This window comes from Macaca thibetana, chromosome 20 (assembly GCF_024542745.1).
Source record: "Macaca thibetana thibetana isolate TM-01 chromosome 20, ASM2454274v1, whole genome shotgun sequence".
Taxonomy (NCBI): domain Eukaryota; kingdom Metazoa; phylum Chordata; class Mammalia; order Primates; family Cercopithecidae; genus Macaca; species Macaca thibetana.
The window spans coordinates 18,507,907-18,525,213 of NC_065597.1; the positions used below are offsets into that span (position 1 = coordinate 18,507,907).

The window sequence follows — 17,307 nt, forward strand, 5'->3', positions numbered from 1 at the left end:
GCGTGCATCTGTAATCCCACTTACTCCAGAGGCTGAGCAAGAAATCCCCTGAGCCCAGGAGGCAGAGGTCGCAGTGAGCCAAGATCGGGCCACTGCACTTCAGCCTGGGCGACAGAGCGAGACTCCATCTCAAAACAAACAAAAAAACGTTTCCTAGGCACCTGTAGTGTCCTGGGGCCCAGAGGGCCTTTCCTGAAGCCCAACATCAAGCCCCTAGAAGCAGTGAGGCACGACTCCAATTCCCCGGAGTCTGGTTCCAAATTAACTCACCAAGCTATTTTTTCTCAAGAATTTTATGGAGAGCTTTTGAAAGCCACACCTTTTGAAACCCAAGTATGGAATAAGAACCGCCCCCTCACCCCCGCCCCACGCAGTGAGGATTCCTGCGTGCAGCCGAAGCCGCAGCAAGACACTTCCAAACCAGCGATAGCAGGGGCGATGAACTTTCCACGTTGCTGATGGAAAAGCCACTTCCAGCTCCTCCCGCCACCCCAGGCCCCCGGTGCTGGACAGAGGAGCGTCCCAGCTGTGTTACTGGCCCGGCCCCCAGCTCAACAGAGTGTGGGGACACCCCCCGTGGAGAATGAAGAACCAAAGTACCTCAAAGTGTGGCGTGTCTGCCCGACCTGGAGGGGCAGCGAGAGGGACGCCTCTCTCTCTGGGCTCAGCAAAGGCTCCCAGTCTCTTCCAAGTTCCACCGCACAGCCAGCTTCCTCTTCACTGGGAAAGTCCGCAGGGGCTGACTTGCTCCTTAAGGTCCCAAGACTATTAAGGGACACCTGGTGACGCCAGGAAAGGGGGTCTAAGAGGCATGGACGAGAGTCGGGGGGCACCAAGACACTGAAAGCTCCTGGAGCCTCGAGGCCCAGCGAATCTGGGAGCAGGGCAGGAGTCTCGGAATGGGATGTCGAGGGTGGGGGTGTCCTGGGGCTACCACAGGGAAGGACGCGGCGCAGAGCTCCCTCCGGAGCCCGGCACTGTGGCCCAAGATCCTCGGCACTGCCCGGTCAGGCGCTTTCAGACGTGGCTGCGGCCCCGGGGTGGCCGGCAGGAGCCAGGGAAGTGGAAGAAGGAAGGAAGGAGCAACTTTTGCCCCCAGCTCCCTCTCCCCACCCCTGATCGAGGGGCCACGCCTCGGGGAGGGGCGCCGGACGAGGGCAGGGCCGGAGGGCCCAGGTGGGCTGGGGCTCTAAGAGGCGCGGGGTTTAGCCGAGGATGTCAAAGGACGCTGGCAGAGTCACTTCTCATCTAACTGACCACAAATAAACGTTGTAACCCGTCCCCCCGCAAATCCCCAGAGAACCTGGGAGCTCCTCGGAGGACAAAGGCCCTAGTGAAGGAAGTCGAATCTTAATCTTGGCCCTCCTTGCTCTCCGGGGCATCCTTGCAGGGAAGGGACTTGGAATCCAAACCCTTCCTAAGGCCCCAATCTCAGCCCCAAGCCAAGACCCAGGCACCTTGACACAGGGACCAACGCTGTCTCCCGGTGCAGCGTCCCAGCTGGGAGGAGTTGAGACCAGGTGGCCTTAGGAGCTGTGCCCTACCTGCCCTAGCCTCTGCCCAGAGGCGCAGGCTTGATAACAGGTTCTGACGAATACAGGATATGTTTCAGTAAATAAAAGCTCCCCACCCACCCCTTACATATAACAGCTCAGCCCGAAGTGGTGGCACACGACTGTAATCCCCGCACTTTGGGAGGGGAGGCAGGCAAATCACTTGAGGTCAGGAGTTCAAGACCAGCCTGGCCAACATGGTGAAACCCCGTCTTTACTAAAAATACAAAAATCAGCCATGCGTGGTGGCACATGCCTGTAATTCCAGCTACTAGGTAGGCTGAGACAGGAGAATCGCTTGAACCCCCGAGGTGGAGGTTGCAGTGAGCGGAGATGGGGACATTGCACTCTGGCCTGGGCGACAAAGCAAGACTCCATCTCAAAAACAAACAAACAAACAAACAAACAAACAAACGGGCAGAGTCCAGTCATCTGAAAAGGATAGCGCATTGGGAGTTCCTTTAATCCATGGTGGTGTCTGAAACAAGAAGTCCCCGCTGCTGGGAGTAGAAATTAGCACAGTCTTTCCTGGCTGTGGTTTGACAATGAATTAAGATCCTTAACAACCGTCATAAGGTTTTTGAATGTATCTTAAGGAAATAAACCAGCAACAAGGATTTCTACGCAAGGTTTACAGAAGTGTTGTTTATGATACTAAAAAGGTTACCACAAAAAAGATTAGAAAGATGTGTGCCAGAATGCCAACCATAATAACTGCTGTGATCAAACCGCTGTGATCCCAGCACTTTGGGAGCCAAAGCAGATGGATCACTTGAGGTCAGGAGTTTGAGACCAGCCTGACCACCAAGGTGAAGCCCTGTCTCTATTAAAAATACAAAAATTAGCCGGGCGTGGTGGTGGGCACCTGTAATCCCAGCTACTCAGGAGGGTAAGACAGGAGAATCGCTTGAACCTGGGAGGTAGAGGCTGCAGTGAGCTGAGATCATGCTACTGCACTCTAGCCTGGGTGATAGAGTGAGACTCTGTCAAAAAAAAAACAACAAGAAAAGAATAACCACCTACTGGTACTATGCTTATTACCTGTGTGATGATATAATCTGTACACCAAACCCCCAAGAAGTACAATTTACCTATATACGAAACTCATACATATATCCCATGAGTCTACAACAAAAGCTGGAAGGAGAAAAAAATGGTAAAGAAATAATTGCTTTATTAGCCTTACATGATGGAATATTAGGGGGGGTCTCATCCGACTTAAGCCAAAACTGTACTAATCATTTGGCAAAATCAGGAGTCTTTCTGCCTCCAAATATTCAGTAATAACATCAAACCCTAACTTAGCAATGGGTCGGAGCTGAGTTAATAAAATCCCGTATATTTCTTGCCTTTTTTTTTTTTTGAGACAGAGTCTAGCTCTGTCGCCAGGCTGGATTGCAGTGGCAGGATCTTGGCTCACTGCAACCTCCGCCTTCTAGGTTCGAGCAATTCTCGTACCTCAGCCTCCTAAGTAGCTGGGATTACAGGCATGTGCCACCACGCCCAGCTAATTTTTGTATTTTTAGTAGAGATTGGGTTTCACCATGTTGGCCAGGATGGTCTCGATCTCCTGACCTCATGATCCACCCATCTCTGCCTCCCAAAGTGCTGGGATTACAGGCGTGAGCCACAGCTTCCAGCCTCTTGCCTTTTATTTCCCTCTTGCAGCTATGCTATGATTCAGAGTCAGAAACTATCAAGATCTGGTCTGTAAATAATTTCAAATTCACCAGACACAGTCACAATTATCCAGCACGTAGATTTCACATGGCATGTGAATTCCACTGAAAACTCATCTACTTGGGGAAGAACTAGGGGACTTTCATCAAAGACTTAGTGGAAGTTCCAAGGTCTTTTGGCAGAGCCTCGTAAAGCATGGCCGCAGATGAGTAATGAAAACAGGTGTGTGCAACCTCTGCCCTCCTTATTCTTCCCCATTCCAAACCCTTTCTCTTGAAAAAGGTACATGCGATCTTCCATTTTGACTTTTTTTATTTTTTAAGAGACAGGGTCTGAGTCTGTCACCCAGGCTGGAGTGCAGTAGTGTGATCACAGCACACTGCAGCCTCAAGCTCCTGGGCTCAAGTGATCCTCCCGCCTTGGCTTCTCAAAGCGTTAAGATTACAGGGATGAACCGTCATGCTCGGCCTCATTTTGAACATTTTAATTAGAAAGGTACAAAACATCATGGGTTCTTTATACAAAATTTGCATTAGAATAATTTAATAAAATGCAAACTAATGTTTATACGTTATCTTGTCATCCTTCCATATCTCATTGCCTTATGGGGATTTAAACAAGAAACTATTTTTCATTTAGATAAGAAAAAAATTTAGGCATATAAAACAGCCTGAATATTAAAAAAAGACAACGGTGACAGTTTTAGGGAATTCCTCTGTTTGAATACTTCAAAATAGCTTTGTTTCCAAAATTGTTTTTAGTCAGTCTAAAGGAGCACTAAAAATGAGAACTGATCTCCATGGTAAACTGAGGCACACACTGAGGGGTATGTTTCCGGGTGAACATGAAGCATGGATCACAGGGGCGACATCCTCCCAGTGGTAATGACCTGCTTGGGATCAGAAAGCAGCTCCGTCTGTCCTTGGAGGAGACTGCACGCATCCTCAGGAGATGAATGGGCTGAACAAGCCGTCTTCCGTGTGCAGAGGCCCCTTCCAGTCATCTCTGCTCTTGCAGACACTTGCTTAGCCACGAGGGTAATCCACTGAACTGCTTGGCATTCTGCTAGTGGCCAGGCTGGACTGGCCTGCCCAGGCCAGCATCTTCTTTACTCACTCACTGCTTCTTGTGTCCTTCCCAAAGCTGCCTGCCCTACTCTGATGGGCACTGTGGTCCTTAGTCAAGGGAAAGGCCAGCCGCTGGGCTTCCCGCTAGCCTTCCAAATAAACTTGTGGTTGTCAGGCAGTGGGAGCCAATCCCAACACCAACTCCTGTTGCCCCTGTCCTTTGCAGGAAGGGGGACAGCTGTCAAGGAGGAGGAGGGCCAAGTGCCCAGGCTGTTGGGTGAGGGCCAGAAAGAACCTGCTGTGACAATCCTTCCTTCCCTCAGTGCTGCTGAGGGGGCTGGGAATGAAACAGCCCCTCTGACTTCAGTCTGCCATCAGGGGCACAGAGAGAGGGCAAAATAGGGTGAAGAGCCAGCCACAGTTGGGCAAAGATCCAAGGCTGCTCAGCTGAGCTGATTACAGATGACTGACTGTTGGGCTGGGGCAGGTGGACAGTCCAAGTCGCCTTCAGCAGCCCTCCCTCATGCCTGTGCTAATGCAGCCCTTGCCCTTGGGCCCTGCCCCTCCAGGTCTCCAGTTAGAGGCCTCAGCTCTGGAAATCAAAGCTCTGAATGGGAAATGGAGATGCCCCCGGGTGCAAAGTGCTAGTGATTGGCATGTTTGTCACAAAAGAGCCCTGGAAAGCGTAAGAGTGGCTCACAGTAGAAGGAAGAAATGCACAGTGTGTTTCTCAGTTCACCAGAGGAAAAATCTCTGCTTGACCAGAGATGGGACTCTTTCCAAGATGTCTGAACTGCCTGCCATTTTCTCCCGAAATTCAACTCTAAGGCAAGTAAGAAAACCCAAAAAGCTAATTATAGCCTCCAGGCACTCTCAGACCTTTCCACAAACTAGTCCTTGGTGATTCTGCAGGAGCTCTGAAGATATGGAACTTGTGTAGAGCAAAATTGGAAAGAACTGTTGTCTCTGAGGGGAAAAGCACACAAGCCTGCATGTGTCCTCTGGGCTCTTTCAAAAGGTCCTAAGATGTTCCCAGGAGATGACAATGAGGCAGCCACGGTCCTGCCGAGTCTTCAGAAATGGCCTTCCTAGGATAAGTGCTCCTTACACATTTCTCCCCGGGGTGTCGCTGTCACAGGGATGGTGGTCACCACCTGATTCTGAAACACGAAGATCTTGATTCTTTCAAACACCCAGAGGAAGATAAGCAGGATGCTGACATACTGCACCCAGGCGAACTTTACCATCTCCCAGAATCCTGGCTGATAAGTATGGACAGCTAAGGAATGGAGGGCCACATGGTGTTAGGTATGAAGAGAAAATCCAAGACGGAACTGGCCGTGGCAGAGGTATCTAGAAAGGAGGCAGGACCTCTGTCACGTACACACCCAGATGGACGGTGACCTGCTGAACTTGGCCAAATGGTAAAACCAGCCACATTTTATTTGAACTATTTATATACTAAGCTTGATGACCAACCTCCTAAACAGACAATTATGCCAAACTACATTGATCACAGACTAGAGACATCCTGAGCTGTTAACCAGCCATCATCCATCAGGGACTCTTCTAAAATCTTCCAGTTGTGTAAACTTACAATACCTTTATTAGCCCCTGCCTAATCACACCTGTACGGAACACAATTTAGCTGCTTCCTAGGTTTGTGTCTCTGGAATTGTAATTCCTAAGGCGCTAGTTAAAATGCCTTCTCTTTTGTTTGCTTCTCTGCAGTGTTCGTGTTGGTTTCATTTCCTATTAGTTGACCTAAGTCAAAATTAAACCAAAGTTTAGGTCAGACAGGGACTGGCAAGAATGTTTCACAGAACCTTAGCATAAAAAGGATAATATATGATTACTAACACATACAAATGGATGATTCTTACCTACAAGAATTGCTTGGAAACAAACAGGACCAAGAAATGAATTATTTGTTCCTGTACGAATAGCAGATATACAGAGTCATTTTTTGAATCATGTAGCCTAAAATGTCAAAGACACAGCCATTTTCATGAGGCTGTAACTCTGTCGTGATTTCCAAGAGAACACTTCCCACATCTGTTACTACTTGAGACAACTGAGGAATCATTCCTCTTTGAAAACTGAGCTGCCATTTATTTTATTTTTTTGGTAATTGTTGTTTAAGAGGCAGGGTCTCACTCTATCACTGAGGCTGGAGTACAGTGGCACAATCATTGCTCAATGCAACTTTGAACTCCTGGGCTCAAGCAATCCTCCTGCCTCAGCCTCCCAAGTAGCTGGGACTACACGTGTACACCACTATGCCTGGCTATTTTTTTTGGGGGGGAGTACAGACAGGGTCACTATCTTGGCCAGGCTGGTTGTGAACTCCTGGGCTCCAACGATCCTCCCACCTTGGCCTCCCAAAGTGCTGAAATTATAGGCAGGAGCCACCACACCCAGCCTTACCATGGACTCTTTAACAGAAAGGATATGAAATGACTTCCACAGGGTATCGGATGATAGCATTAATCACAAATGGAGCATCTGCGGCTCTGCCCACCAGCCAGATGGGGTTGGGATCATTCAGGATGGTGGTAACTGCAATGCAAATAATTAACCATTAACCACGATGGCTGTTTGACCCTGGCAGTTGAAGGCTATAAAGATTATTAAATTATCGTGTGCTTCAGAACTGAAAGAAATCATTCAGAAGGAAAGAGAAATTGCATGTGCAAAGTTGATCACACATTATTTGCTAAAATAATAGTCAAAATACTTTTGTTAAAATACATTAAAAACTTAGAAAGTTTCTTCTACATGTGCTGAATGGCTAACTGAAGGAATACTATACTGCCACTAAAAGTAGTATCACAGCTTTGTAGCTGTGTGGGGAAGTATTTATATCCCAAGTTTAAATAAATAAAAATAACCTGGATCCCAATGTGTTTCTACACTACAAGAGCTGTATAAAAAGATCCGCAGAAGGGTAAAGAATGAAAGGAATGAAAAAATAGCTGATTTGTAGGGCACTGTTTTCTAGTTTTGTTTTAAAATTCCCTCTATTATTGCAATAATGCCACTAGTATATGACACAAAAGCAGTAAGCAATACTGGATTTGCAGTCGTCCCCCTTGTGAGATGTCTGTGTATAGTTTCTATGATGTCTGGTTGCCAAGTAACACTCTAGATGCCTTTAGAGAAAACCTCAGCCACCGACCAGACAAACGTGCCGAGTCAACACATGCCCTGGCCTAGAGCTCTGTAAGGAATGAGCACACTGTGCCTTCTGGCAGGAAGCAGGGGCACTCCTGTTCTCCTGCCGGACTGCTAATGTGGGGAGAGTCACCCACGTCCTCTGCTTCTCTCTGAAAAGCATGAACAGCAATTTGTCTTTGGCATCTGTTATAGGTGTGGTATGGGGAACAACTCAATTAGGCTCACATTTTTTAAAAGGGAAACTCATCAAGCCAGTGGTAGGAAAATGATGGCATTTAACTATCACTAACCTTCTGGACCATGGGATGCTGGAGGGGTGGGGGCGGTCCCAGGTCTGAAGATGAGGACGAAAAGGACAAATCCTGGACAGCACATTTGCTCCCATCGTTGACCATTCACAGGTTTTCACATTTTTTTTTTTTTTTGAGACGGAGTCTCGCTCTGTCGCCCAGGCTGGACTGTAGTGGCCGGATCTCAGCTCACTGCAAGCTCCGCCTCCCGGGTTTACGCCATTCTCCTGCCTCAGCCTCCCAAGTAGCTGGGACTACAGGCGCCCGCCACCTCGCCCGGCTAGTTTTTTGTATTTTTTCAGTAGGGACGGGGTTTCACCATGTTAGCCAGGATGGTCTTGATCTCCTGACCTTGTGATCCGCCTGTCTCGGAGGTTTTCACATTTTTATCATAAGGGTTCCAATTCTGCTTGTCTCTGTTGCCCCCACTAACCTTGAAAGTCCTAAGCAGCGGCTGAATGCGCTCTACCTGTGACTCACCGTTCCTCTCCTGGTAGGCAGCAACAATATGGGTGAGGTCGTAGTCATAGGCAAAGGGGCTGGTCCCATTGATCACGGATACCTGGTACACAGGAGGAGGATGTGGTGTGAGCACCTGGGAGACTCCTCCTTTCTTCCTTCTACCCTTCTGCCCACCCAGGCTGGTCCCACAGAGCACCCTCTCGTTCTTGGTGGCCTACTGCAGTATCAATAATCTTCTCTTCAAAGATGAATAAACTCTCTTGCAACAATTTAAGCCCGTTTACCCTCAGTCTTTCTTTCTGTGGATGGAAATAAGGGGTCAGTGTCCATGTTTCATAGGTTTTAAAGCTATTTTTAAAATACCCCTCTCTATCTCAGTGGGAGAAAGAATTCCTTAAATTATTTTAATAGACCATATTTTCTCCAGGTGTGGTGGCTCATGCCTACAATCCCACTGACTTGGGAGGCTGAGGCAGGAGGACCACTTGAGGCCACGAGTTCAAGGCTGTAGTCGATGATGATCATGCCACTCACTATACTCCAGTTTAGGAAACAGAGCAACACCTCATCTCTCTCAAGAAAAAAAAAAAAAAAAAAAAAAAGCCAGGCATGGAGGCTCATGCCTCTAATCCCAACACTTTGGGAAGCCCCGGCAGATGGATCACTTGAGACCAGGAGTTCGAGACCAGCCTGGCCAACGTGGCGAAACCCCGTCTCTACTAAAAAGAAGACAAAAATTAGCCAGGCGTGGTGGTATATGCCTGTAATCCCAGCTATTCAGGAGGCTGAAATCAGAGGATCTCTTAAGCCTGTCTGGGAGACGGAGGTTGCAGTGAGCCGAGATCATGCCACTGCACTCTAGCCTGGGTGACAGAGCAAGATTCTGTCTCAAAAATAAAAATAAAATAAAAATAAAAACCCCTACACAAAAACGAAGAAAAGAAACCATACTTCCAACTTCTTTGTCATTTTCTTGGCCTTCTCTGGGTGCTAAGTTCTTTATCACTTTTTTTTTTTTTTTTTTTTTTTTTTGAGACGGAGTCTCGCTCTGTCGCCCAGGCTGGAGTGCAGTGGCGCAATCTCGGCTCACTGCAAGCTCCGCCTCCCGGGTTCACGCCATTCTCCTGCCTCAGCCTCCCGAGTAGTTGGGACTACAGGTGCCCGCCCCTGCGCCCGGCTAATTTTTTCTATTTTTAGTAGAGACGGGGTTTCACCATGGTCTCGATCTCCTGACCTTGTGATCCGCCCACCTCGGCCTCCCAAAGTGCTGGGATTACAGGCGTGAGCCACCACGCCCGGCCTCTTTATCACTTTTTTTTTTTTTTTGAGACGGAGTCTCGCTCTGTCGCCCAGGCTGGAGTGCAGTGGCCGGATCTCAGCTCACTGCAAGCTCCGCCTCCCGGGTTTACGCCATTCTCCTGCCTCAGCCTCCCCAGTAGCTGGGACTACAGGCGCCCGCCACCTCGCCCGGCTAGTTTTTTGTATTTTTTAGTAGAGACGGGGTTTCACCGGGTTAGCCAGGATGGTCTCGATCTGACCTTGTGATCCGCCCGTCTCGGCCTCCCAAAGTGCTGGGATTACAGGTTTGAGCCACCGCGCCCGGCCTCTCTTTATCACTTTTAAACATAGAAATAGATAAAATGCAAACCACAAGCGTGTGCATTTTTCCCTTAAGAAAACAAGACTGCTGTTACTGTAATCTGATACATAGACATTCAAACAAAAAGTGCCACATTCATTTCGTATGTTGCACCTTCCTCTTCTTTACAACTTACGTTGATTATAGGCAGAGCAACAGTAAAATCCCCTATATAGCTACAAGTACTGGTTTATGGCTATAATAACCGATAACATTCCTTTTTCACTTTCTAAAGTACCTCAGCTCGACTTCTATGGTCGCCATTGTGATAAAAGGAAAGTGAGAAATGAGTGATTAGATGCATGAGTTCTGTACACAGACAGAAAGTTCCTGGCTCTGTTATACTTTCAAGCTTCGAGTCTTTGGGAAAATTAATCACTGTAAGCCCCAGTTACGTCTTCTGCAAAATGAATTCATTCTTTAAACAAGTATCTGTGAGCTTACCATGTGCCAGGCAGTGTGCTAGGCACAGACGTGATAGTATTTGAGATGCCACTGCTGTCAAGGCTGAGGGAGACAGCAAATAAACACACAAACACATATCCTGAGGAGGCCAGGTGGCAGGAGGGAGAGTCTGGCTGAGGGATGGTGGAGGGAGGGGCTGTTACTGTAGATGCAAGTCAAGGAAGGACTGTGCTTGGGGATATCTGAACAGGGACCTGAATGGTGTGGTCCGATAAGCCACGTGGATGCCTGGCAGAGGAAATGGCAAAAGCCCTGAGGTGGCAGCTGCTTCTTGGTTTCGAGGAACAGCAAAAAGGCCAGGGTGGCTGGAAGGGAGCAAGGGGGGCAGCGATGGGACAAGTGGCTGTAACGCTGGGAAAGGACAGTGCAGGCGGCTCAGAGGTTGCCGTGACGATTAAGAGATAATACAGGTAAACCCCTGCACTCAGGGGTGGCATGTCTTATGGGTTCAGTAAACTATGGCTAGTAATATTTCTGAAATACTTTACATGAACATTTTACATCATCATTTTACAGTATCCCTCGGAGTACATCCTGTGTGTGACCAAGTGTGTGTATGGAAGACAGAATGTGTGTGTGTGTGCCCACATGGACCTAAAAGCAACAGGCAATTTAGTTCTTTGACAAATACAGATTTTGTTTCTCTTCCCTTCTAGGTGTAACTATGCATGTACCTTCTCTGTAGTTTGAAAAAATTCATGGCAAGAATTCTGCAGAGACCCTCTTTGGTGCCACCCACAGAGAAATGATAGTTCTTTTTTTTTTTTTTTTTGAGACAGAGTCTCGCTCTGTCGCCCGGGCTGGAGTGCAGTGGCCGGATCTCAGCTCACTGCAAGCTCCGCCTCCCGGGTTCACGCCATTCTCCTGCCTCAGCCTCCCGAGTAGCTGGGACTACAGGCGCCCACCACCGCGCCCGGCTAGTTTTTTGTATTTTTTAGTAGAGACGGGGTTTCACCGTGTTAACCAGGATGGTCTCGATCTCCTGACCTCATGATCCGCCCGTCTCGGCCTCCCAAAGTGCTGGGATTACAGGCTTGAGCCACCGCGCCCGGCCGAGAAATGATAGTTCTATTTTTCTTTCTTTTCTCTTTTTTTTGAGACAGAGTCTTGTTCTGTCGCCCAGGCTGGAGTGCAGTGGCGAGATCTCGGCTCACTGTAACCTCCACCTCCTGGGTTCAAACAATTCTCCTGCTTCAGTCTCCCAAGTAGCTAGAATTACAGGCACGTACCACACGCCCGGTTAATTTTTTATATTTTTAGTAGAGACGAGGTTTCACCATGTTGGCCATACTGGTCTTGAACTCCTGACCTCAAGTGATCCATCCGCCCGCCTCCGCCTCCCAAAGTGCTGGGATTACAGGCATGAGTCACCGCGCCTGGCCTGACATTTCTACCTTTCATTCCCCTCTTTAAAGAACTTAATGAACAGTAACACACAGAAACAAAGGAGCTCGACGATGAGAAGCGCCCTTACGTTGTATCGGGCATCTAGGCCACCACAGCTCAGCGGCTGCTTCTGCTGCAGCCTCAGGTCTCCGTTCACATATAATTGGGATCCCGGGACAGGAAAGGAGGACTGGAGAAACGCCATGCTCTGCATCACGAGGGTCACCATCCTCTGAAATCATTAGAAGGACCAACATACCAACCGCCATCAGATCTGAAGGGCTCTGGGTGCTAAGAGTCACCTGTCTTGGCTGAAACCTAAGGGGCCCTCACATACCTAGCGTAGCCATGCAGGAAACACTGCCTAGAACCTTCTGAGCTATTAACAGCCCATATCAGTTAACATGACTTTAGTGAAAACCATTCGATTGGCCTAAGTTAAATCCCAAGCTACGTGGGGAAGAGGGCCTGCTACAGTGTGGGTCTTCTAGAAATCAGAAGAAGGGTTCTGGTCTATTAAAAATACACAAGGGAGAGGACGGCCTCCCAGTGGACTGACTCACGTGTAATTGATAGGAGAAAGTCAGGATGAGCTGCACACCGAGAACGTGCTCCGTGGACTGCAGGGGAAGCTCCAGCTTAAAATGTAGCATGTCCATCTTCCCATCCTGGTTCCTGTCTTCTTCTCTAGTCTAGGAAACCCAAACAGGGCCAGCAGCCCCGGTCACTAACGAGTCTGGGAGGAATCCACATCACTTTTGTACATACACAATGACCCACTGTCCTGCTGTACACAACAGGCATTCTCTCCCCCACCAAAAGAAAGAGAAAAACAGATAGATGTAAGTGCATTAATACTGGGGAGAAACACAAAGTGCATGGCCCCTGAACTTCATATCCGAGTCTTTCAAATGTTCACTGGCCAAAATAAATGGGCGATAAAAAAAAACATCTGGATAGCATTTGCATCTTTCAGTTGTCTCATTTGATCTTGTTTATTTTGCACTGTAATTTTTTCTTTTTTATAAACATGCCTGAATTTGTATGGAAATTTTAAGTAGCACATCAGAATCGTCTTCTATGTCTCTAGAAGTCAACTTGTTAAAATAGAAAAGCACCTAATCCTAATCATTATGCACTCCCCAACAAACTGAAACTCAACAGAAAATCACCAAGCTCTATCTTTTTTTTTTTTTCTGAGCTGGAGTCTCGCTCTATCGCCAAGGCTGGAGTGCAGTGACACAATCATGGCTCACTACAACCTTCACCTCCCAGGGTCAAGCAATTCTCCTGCCTCAGCCTCCCAGGTAGCTGGGATTACAAGCGCCCACCACCATGCCCAGCTAATTTTTGTATTTTTAGTAGAGACGGGGTCTCACCATGTTGACCAGGCTGATCTCGAACTCCTGACCTTGAGTGATCCGCCCACCTCTGGCTCCCAAAGTGCTAGGATTATAGGCATAAGCGACCATGCCCGGCCTTATCAAACTCTATTTACAGATTCTGAAACCACAAGTGTCTTTGCTTCAGATTCTTGATGTTAGATCTCATCTCATCATTCATGTCAGGACTCGAAAGCCTTGTGTATCTTTTAGTAGCAATCAATGAAATGAAAAAGGAAGCTATGTCAGGTAAGCAAGGCATTAAAACCGTATCTATTTGATAAATTATGGGCATGAAAGGAAAGAAGACAAGAGGTCTGTAGAGGAAAAAAAGACAAAAATACAGCTTATGAAGCATACGTAGGCAGTGAAAAATAATTGGTGGCCGGGCGCAGTGGCTCATGCCTGTAATCCCAGCACTTTGGGAGGCTGAGGTGGGCGATCATGAGGTCAGGAGATCGAGACCATCCTGGCTAACACGGTGAAACCCCATCTCTACTAAAAATACAAAAATTAGCTGCATGTGGTGGCAGGCGCCTGTAGTCCCAGCTACTCGGGAGGCTGAGGCAGGATAATGGTGTGAACCCGGGAGGCAGAGTTTGCAGTGAGCCAAGATCGTGCCACTGCACTCCAGTCTGGCGACAGAGTGAGACTCCATCAAAAAAAAAAAAAAAAAAAAAAAGAAAAAAAGAAAAAAAGAAAAAAAGAAAAAAAAAAAAGGTATCCACTCCCGCCATCCACAGTCTTGCCAAACAGTGATGCTAAAATGACGATCAGGAAAGGATGGTTACTGAAAAGTGATCACTGCTGACATGGTCCCTCTGTACAACTCTGAATCTTTTTGCTACAACTGATCCTTCCCCACTGTAGATTCCCAGAACAATTCTACCATCGTGTAGCAACATTCCCACCTGGATCCACCATCTATGGAATCATTTTGATTCCCACGATTACTATTATGTAAGGAAGAGTTTTTTTGTGTGTGTGCTTTTTCAGGCTAATAAGGTCATTTGAAATGAAGAAATCTCAATTTTCAGAAGCTTTCAATTATTTCTTTCTCTCTAAACAATAATGTCCTTCTCTTCGGTCTTGTTTTAGAGAAACCTCCCTCCCTTTTCTTTTGGATACTTCCTGTCTTCCCTGTTTCATCAGCTTTGGGGAGGGATATCTGCTACCGGGCTGATGATCAAGTTTCTGAGGTAATGATGGACTAGTCATTACGGGTAGGATGAAAAGAGTCTGCCTTGCGGATCATGAGGTCAGGAGATCAAGACCAGCCTGGCCAACATGGTGAAACCCCATCTCTACTAAAAACACAAAAATTAGCTGGGAGTGGTGGTGCATGCCTGTAATCCCAGCTACTCAGGAGGCTGAGGCAGGAGAATTGCTTGAACCAGGGAGTTGTAGGTTGCAGTGAGCTGGGATCGTGCCACTGCACACCAGCCTGGTGACACAGGAAGACTCCATCTCAAAAATAAATAAATAAATAAATAAATAAATAAATAAATAAAAGAGCCTGCCTTGTCTTCCTGTGGATTTTCTTCAATTGGGATCTGGGTAGAAAATGTTGTGTAACTCTCTGTGATGGATCCACACCTTCTAGATCTTTAGGGTTGGACAGGAAGCAAAGATCATATTTCTCAACTTGCATCAGAGGATAGTGGCCAGGAGAGAAATGCCAGAAGAATCCAGACTCCAACACACTGTGGGAGGGGGAAAAGCTCATTTCCTTTGATCTTCACAATAAATGTAAAGCCCCAGGCAGGCAGAACAAGTATTTTCCCATTACATAGATGAGAAAATCAAGGGTGAGGGAGGTTAGAGCATTTATCAGAGGTACAGCAAGTAATGGTGAAGACGGGATTTGAGATCAGGTGACTTCAAATCTGGTCCTCTTTAGGACCAAAATGTCCAGAATTATTAAAAAATTCAAAATGAAGACAGCAGGTTGGACAAATCTTCCTGCAAAACAGCAGCACCAGGCATCTATGTCTGTATACTTGCCTGTGCACATCCTTCCACTCCAAGTTCAGGGAGGACATATTTGGCACAGCAGCATCAATTGTGTCTACTTGTTAAATTCACTCAATGATCTGTTACGTACTTTTTGGAACCCACTACACGCCCGGCACTATTTCAGATAATGAGAATATAATGGCAAACAAAATAGACAAAGTCCTCATCCTAACGGGGAATACACTCCCAATGGAGAACGTAGAAAATAGTGACAAGTGCCACTGGCAGAAATGAAGCAAGCTAAAATTAGAGAATAATGAAGGTAAAATTTAACAGAAATTGGCCAGGGGTGGTGGCTCATGCCATAATCCCAGCACTTTGGGAGGCCCAGGTGGGCAGACTGCTTGGGCTCAGGAGTTTGAGAGCAGCCTGGGCAACATGGTGATACTCTGTCTCTACTAAAAATACAAAAATTAGCCAGGCATGGTGGTGTGCACCAGTAATCCCAACTACTCGGGAGGCTGAGGCAGGAGAATCGCTTGAACCCAGAAGGTGGAGGTTGCAGTGAGCCGAGATTGTGCCACTGCACTCCAGCCTGGGTGACAGAGCAAGACTCATCTCAAACAAACAACAACAGCAAAAAGAACTTAACAGAAATTTTTAAATATTCAGGATGACCTGACTTGTTGGAGTCCTGAAGGAAGTGAGGTGATGGGGTGCAGGAACATCTCAGAGAGGAGGGATGCAGGCTAACCAGGTGCTTGTGCTCTGGGTGCCCATAGGGCCAGTGCAGTTGGCAGAGTGGGTGAGAAGGAGAGTAGGGTGGAGAGATGGGGGAGAGAAGTTTCGATGGAAAGGATGTGTCTCCCACAAATGACCTGTCACCAGGCTAGACTCTCACCCTCCTGGGGCTGGCAAAGTTTGGCTGTGCTCCTCTGTTATCGCTTGCACCACTGAAGAAATAAATTATTTAATTCTATTTAGTTGAAAGTAAGTTTCACAAATATGCAATAGCTAACAAAGGCAGGCATTCAAAGGCTACTACTTCTTTAACACAAATTCTAGGTCTCTAACCTCTAACTGGTGCTCAGCCAAGAGAAATCACACATCACAGCACCACCTTATATCTACAAGGTATATGCAGGCATTGGAACAATTTTCATATCCATTCATTGTCCCATGTGATTCCTCTGCATATCCCAGGAGAGAGGTGGGTACTCTCATGCCCTGTATATGGATAGATAAATTGAGGGTGAGGTTATGAAACCCAGTGACAGAACTGGGACTAGGACCTTGGTTTGCTGACTCTTGATTCAGGGATCTTCTACAATAGCTCATAAGAACTCTAATTGAAAAGATTTCTCATGGTTAAAGGAGGATAACCCTTTACAGATACACATGAAATCCACACTCATGTACTGAGCAGAGTCAGAGGGAATTTTTTTTTTTTTGAGACAAAGCCTCACTCTGTCGCCCAGGCTGGAGTGCAATGGCACAATCTCCACTCACTGCAACCTCCACCTCCCAGTTTCAAGTGATTCTCCTGCCTCAGCTTCCCGAGGAGCTGGGATTACAGGTGTGTGCCACCATGCACAGCTACTTTTTGCATTTTTAGTAGAGACGGGGTTTCACCATGTTGGCCAGGCTGTTCTCGAACTCCTGACCTCAGGCAATCCGCACGCCTCAGCCTCCCAAAGTGCTGGGATTACAGGCATGAGCCACCGTGCCTGGCCAGAGGGAATTTAACATAGGGAATAACTAGTCCCATAGATATTAGAGGACTGAAGACGTAAAAAGGGGATATCCTGGCAACACACAGATAGCTGCAGGGAACAGTTCTCACGCCTAGGACTAGAGAAGAAGGGGAAGCGGCTGGGGTTGATAGAACTTAGAGGTTTAGGGAAGACGCCTCAAAGAGCTGAGCCTCAGACCTCAAGAAGGGACCGTTGCCCAGATGGGGCCAGGACCTCTGAGCTTAGAGGAAGGACACACTAGAGGGAACCTGGAAGGCTGGAGGAGACGTGTCTTGATGCTTCCTATTTGCTGGTTGGCCCTGTTTGTGTCATCCCAGCAGTGGTGCTTCACCCTGGCAGTGGCAACTGGTTTCATTTTTTTTTTTTTTTCCACTCCCAGAACAAGGCTCATCATGCCTCCTACTGGCAGAACCTAACAGGCAGCCGCAGGGGAAGAAGGAGATTTCCAGCATCTCAGCAGGAACCTGGAAGCTGAGCATAGGAGGGAGGTCTGGAG

General features: G+C 47.5%; 3 protein-coding genes across 14 annotated transcripts in view; 1 reads left to right on the plus strand and 2 right to left on the minus strand.

Moving 5' to 3' along the window:
• Positions 1-17,307, plus strand: part of GABARAPL2 (GABA type A receptor associated protein like 2) — a 625,498-nt gene that overhangs the window by 579,733 nt on the left and 28,458 nt on the right. The gene's annotated exons all lie outside the window — the stretch shown is intronic.
• CFDP1 (craniofacial development protein 1) overlaps positions 1-17,307 on the minus strand; it is a 934,470-nt gene that overhangs the window by 253,020 nt on the left and 664,143 nt on the right. The window lies entirely within an intron of this gene.
• TMEM231 (transmembrane protein 231) overlaps positions 1-17,307 on the minus strand; it is a 65,157-nt gene that overhangs the window by 40,428 nt on the left and 7,422 nt on the right. For 2 of the 5 annotated variants that reach the window (XM_050772748.1, XM_050772750.1), the window contains 5 exons: positions 12,283-12,411; positions 11,808-11,951; positions 8,248-8,329; positions 6,754-6,859; positions 3,702-5,569 (listed from right to left, as the gene is read on the minus strand). In XM_050772748.1, coding sequence (XP_050628705.1) covers positions 5,389-5,569; positions 6,754-6,859; positions 8,248-8,329; positions 11,808-11,951; positions 12,283-12,411 — 642 coding nt within the window. In that variant the 3' untranslated portion in view covers positions 3,702-5,388. Of the gene's footprint in view, positions 1-3,701; positions 5,570-6,753; positions 6,860-8,236; positions 8,330-11,807; positions 11,952-12,282; positions 12,412-17,307 lie in introns of those variants that run through there. The other 3 variants (XR_007721835.1, XR_007721836.1, XM_050772749.1) reach the window with 3 other exon arrangements.